The sequence below is a fragment of the Pistacia vera genome, unplaced genomic scaffold (genome assembly GCF_008641045.1).
Source record: "Pistacia vera cultivar Batoury unplaced genomic scaffold, PisVer_v2 Contig421, whole genome shotgun sequence".
In the NCBI taxonomy this organism is placed as follows: domain Eukaryota; kingdom Viridiplantae; phylum Streptophyta; class Magnoliopsida; order Sapindales; family Anacardiaceae; genus Pistacia; species Pistacia vera.
In genome coordinates this window covers 1,415,272-1,419,736 of record NW_022196248.1, presented here as the reverse complement: position 1 = coordinate 1,419,736, position 4,465 = coordinate 1,415,272, and the positions used below count along the sequence as shown (strand labels likewise).

Genomic DNA, 4,465 nt, shown 5'->3' with positions numbered 1-4,465 from the left:
TTTAGTAATACATATTAAATCACAAACAATTTATCATAAAAGAATTATTATCATTACAAAAAAAAAAAAATTATCATTTGTATTTATCGAGTCAAGGATTGCATTTAGAAGTTTTCATCTCCAAACGATGATCTTTTTAGTAATGTTATTTGGGCCCATTACAAGTCTTTCTAAATATTGGCAATTAAAGTTGATGTGTGGCCTTTATGGGCCTGATCAAAACATAAGAGAATTTCGATATTTCATCTCTAGTAGCCACATACATTGTGTTTAATGACATACATCTAAATATTGACAATTAAAGTTTTGTTTTTTCAATTACAAGATATGAGTTCTTTATTTGTTTTCTACTTATTAGTATTTTATAACTTCAAATATGATAAAGTCTCCTTATTCTTCTTCGACATTCTTTACAGCATCTATAATGATTAAAAAATTGTAGCTCTACTTCTTCAAGAAAACATCTAGATATGAGATTTTAATTTTTTTTTATTACTTAAAATTATTTTATATTTAATATATTTGGAGACACGTATAATATAATTAATTTTTTTCATATAATTGGGTAAGTTTTTTAGGTGATAAGGTATTTGTGGAATAAAATTTTAAAACCAATCAAAATACCCAAATTTGAGGTATTTTATAAACTTCTTAAAAATACACTACATTAGTTTTGTAGGGTTTTTTTAGCCTATCAAAACCCATATATAAAAAAAAAAAAAAATGAGAAGGAATAGATTTAGAATACCTGATAACTAATCTAATTAAAAACCCTTCGAAACCACTCAAAACCAGGAAAAAAAAAAAAAAAAACCTCCGAATTAGACCATTGGAGAGCGAGGAAGAGAAGAAGGGTTTTTGTTGAGGAGCCTTCCCATTTCCCCTTTAACCTTTCTTTTTTTCGCATCAACCCTCGCAATTTTCCCCATTTTCTTTCTTTATTCCTTTTGCTCTAATTTTGATCTCGTCCTCGTGGCCACCACTGGAAACAAAAACATCAATGCCAGATTGGTTAGCTTTTCGTAATTTTGACTTGTTTCACTTCTTTATTTTGGTTGATTCTTAGATGGGTCTGGGTCTGGGTCAATTGTTTGGCATTTTGTTTTGATGATTTTTTTGTGGTTTTTTAGGCGAACTTTGATGTGGGTTTATTATAATTTTTCAGAATTATGATCGGAATTCTGCATGTTTTGATGTGGGTTTAATTTATAAATTGGTATTGATTGTTTGTGCTTAATTTTGATGGAAAATTCTGATGTGGGTTTGCTTTGAAATTTAATTTTGATTCAGCAAAATTCATATAACAATTATGTTAATTGCTAATCATAAAGCTTATTTTATCATTTATCTTTTTAGTTTGTATATGGTGATGGTGTTGTTATGAGTTTTCATGTTTAATTAAATGTTTGATAACATGATGGCTACTAATATTGAATGGATTTTAGGGCAAGTTACATTTTGGCTTTGTTTCATTTGCAAAATAATTCATGTGGGTTTGCTTCAAAAAGTAGTATTGCTTCCTTGTGCTGAATTATGATGTAAAATTGTGATGTGGTCTTGATTTGGAATTGTGTTTCATTCATTAGTTGCTGGTGCTAGTGTTGTTTAGAACTTTGATGTTTAATTGTATGTTTTACCATGTTTTGATGTATTCTTTGTATTTATTTTTCAGAAATTTGGTTTTGATTGATGTTTGTTTGTGCTTTATGCTTTAGGTGTTGCTTAGAGATGTTGGAGTTGGAAAGTCTAGTCTGTGTTGCGCTCTGTTAAAGAGCAATTTGTTGAATTTCAGGTATTTTGGACGACTTATAATTGCCAGTGAACCTTCCCCTTTTGGTTTCAAGAGTTTGATTTTTTTATATAATTTTTGTAGGAATCGACTATAGGCACTGCCTTTTTCTCACAAACATTGGCTGCAAATGATGCCACAGTAAAGTTTGAGTTTGGGATATAACAGATCAAGAGAGGTACCATAGCTTGGCACCAATGTACTACAAAGGAGCTTCTGCTGCCATTGTTGTCTATGATATAACAAATCAGACAAGAGTCTGCCAATGAATTTATTTCCCATTAAGATATGGAATCTTCGAACTGCTCATTGTTAAAAATTTAAGGTATAAGACCTATAGAAAAGAGCTTTGTAATCCTTGAGACTTGAGGAGTTGAGTCTCGGGGATTAAGCCTCTTTCCTCCCGTCTAACTTGGTTAAAAGGAACTAGATATGAGAGATGAAATACAGAGCTATGTACCTCTATTTTATGATTCAAGGTGGTGATCCTACTGGTACTGGAAAAGGAGGTGAATTTATATTGGGAAAGCCCTTCAATGATGAAGTGAACTCCAAGTTGCTTCACTCTGGAAGGGTTGTTGTTAGTATGGCAAACAGTGGTCCACACACAAATGGTTCCCAGTTTTTCATTTTGTATAAATCTGCAAATCATTTAAACTTCAAACATACAATTTTTGGAGGAGTTGTTGGTGGTTTGACTACATTGGTAGTGATAGAGAATGTTCCTGTTGATGACAATGATCGACCTCTGGTGAGTTCTTTGTTTAGCATTAATCTCTCCAAAACTACATATATTTTAAACCTGTATCCAATTTTTACTGCTTTCTGTTTTACAATTAAATGGTATTCCCTGATTAATGATAGATGTAGTGTGTATTTAGCATATGATCTTTTTGGGAAGCAAGACTTTATGTTTATATTAGTCCTCTATGCCTTTTGAATTTTGGTGAATGCTGTGTTAGGAATCAGTATATTATTTGGTAACATATGTTATCTGGAAGGTTGAGCATCAAATTGGCTTCAACTTAATTCAAAAGCTGCATATCTAGAAATACAAAGCTCATGATTTATCAAAAGCTGCATATCTAGAAATACAAAGTTCATGATTTATATGAAGATACTTTAGTATGTTCTAATCAAATTAGTTGCTGGACTCTGCCTTGATCATAAAATTAGTTGACTTAAATTAACTTATTCAACCCTGACCTCATTATATGTTGTTTTCCTCTCATTTGTGTAGGAGGAGATTAAGATAACTAGCGTAACATTATTTGTCAATCCTTGCTCAGAACCAAATGAAGAAGAGGAAGAAAAGACCAAAGAAGAGGAAAATGATGGGGATGAAGATAAAGTTCGTTTCAGGACTCTTGTAAATATCAGATGCCCTTAGAAATCGTCATTATTGAGATGACAAAAAAATTTTGTCTAGCCTATATTATTTTGACAATAAAAAATTTGTCATGTAAAAATATTTGTATTAAAAATTATTTGTCATGCTATTAAATATTTTAAAAAATTATTTCTATCACTATACAATTTTTGACAAAAAATATTTTCATATAAACAAGCATGTGACAAAATAAATGTTGTCACAATAAAGTCAATGACAAATAAATTTGTGTCACTATTAAATTATGAGAAAATAATTTAGTTACTACTCACAATTTTGACAAAATCAATTTTGTCATAATATATTATTTTCTCACTGTAAAGTTTATCATTTGGTTTTTAAATGTACATCAATTATGACAAAATATTACTTGTAGTGATAAAAATTGTCTTCTACTGTTATCAATAATTATCACAATAAATTAGATTAAAGTGACAAATTACTATTGTCATAATAAATAATTAGGCTATGGTAACTAAGCGTTTTTTCGTCACCATACACTTAAGAGTACGAGCTTAATGTGACCAACCTGGTGATCAGTAGAATTCCTCACATTAGCGAAATGGTAATAATTTTGATATTTATAGTGACAAATTATTTTGTCGTAAGAAGCCTAGATTCTTGTAGTGAGCTAGTCGTGTCCCATTCCGACGACTTTTGGCCACTGTTCGACAATGGTGGCTAGTTGTTGGCAATCAGTTAGGTGGGTGGAGGTGTTTTTGTTAATTTATAAAATTTTATTGTGGGAGTGTTTAGTTAAATTAACAAATATAGAGATTTAAAATAATCCAAATATTTTCAGAAAATATTTTCAAAAAATGTACCAAACACATTCTCATAATCATATCTTATTTGATTAAATCCTATTCAGAATATAATACTATTTTAAAAACTTAAACAAACGGAGCCTATATTTTTACGATTATGCGCTTTAAAAAGTTTAATTTTTCTTAACAATAATTAAATATGTGGGTGTCTTTATGACTTTTTGAAACCTATGTGTGTAATAGTACTTATATCAAACCTTACTAGTGAATAGGAAATTTCTCCAATTTCAATGGTTTTGTACTTGTGAAGAGTGAAATAATAATAATAAGAAAATAACTTGGTTTAAAAAAATTACAAGTTTTTACATAAATACAAAATAATCTATTGAGAATTGACTTCTATTTGAATCTATGTAATTTAAGTTTATGCCACCCACATTACAAGCTACTGCCTAGTGCCTACTTGTCAAACGTAGTACGTAAACTAATTCAAATTGTGTGATTCTAAATGGTTGAATA

General features: G+C 29.9%; 1 protein-coding gene across 2 annotated transcripts; it reads left to right on the top strand.

Annotated features, from left to right (window-relative positions):
• The first annotated feature begins 848 nt into the window (after positions 1-848).
• Positions 849-3,213, top strand: LOC116142872 (peptidyl-prolyl cis-trans isomerase CYP65-like). Of its 2 annotated transcripts, XM_031428281.1 has the most exons (4): positions 849-1,011; positions 1,716-1,792; positions 1,874-2,540; positions 3,030-3,213. In XM_031428281.1, exons 3-4 carry the CDS (start codon positions 2,229-2,231, stop codon positions 3,177-3,179), a joined length of 462 nt encoding a protein of 153 aa, XP_031284141.1. In that variant the 5' UTR covers positions 849-1,011; positions 1,716-1,792; positions 1,874-2,228; the 3' UTR covers positions 3,180-3,213. The 2 variants fall into 2 exon arrangements, with proteins under 2 accessions (XP_031284141.1, XP_031284142.1); XM_031428282.1 differs by lacking the exon at positions 1,716-1,792.
• The last annotated feature ends 1,252 nt before the right edge of the window (positions 3,214-4,465 follow it).

What these genes read in the sequence shown, in the direction of transcription:
- LOC116142872 (XM_031428282.1), top strand. Translation starts at nt 2,229, where the DNA reads ATGAAATACAGAGCTATGTACCTCTATTTTATGATTCAAGGTGGTGAT. An exon ending in ATGACAATGATCGACCTCTG is followed by an intron (nt 2,541 to 3,029) that starts GTGAGTTCTTTG and finishes TCATTTGTGTAG; the next exon opens with GAGGAGATTAAGATAACTAG.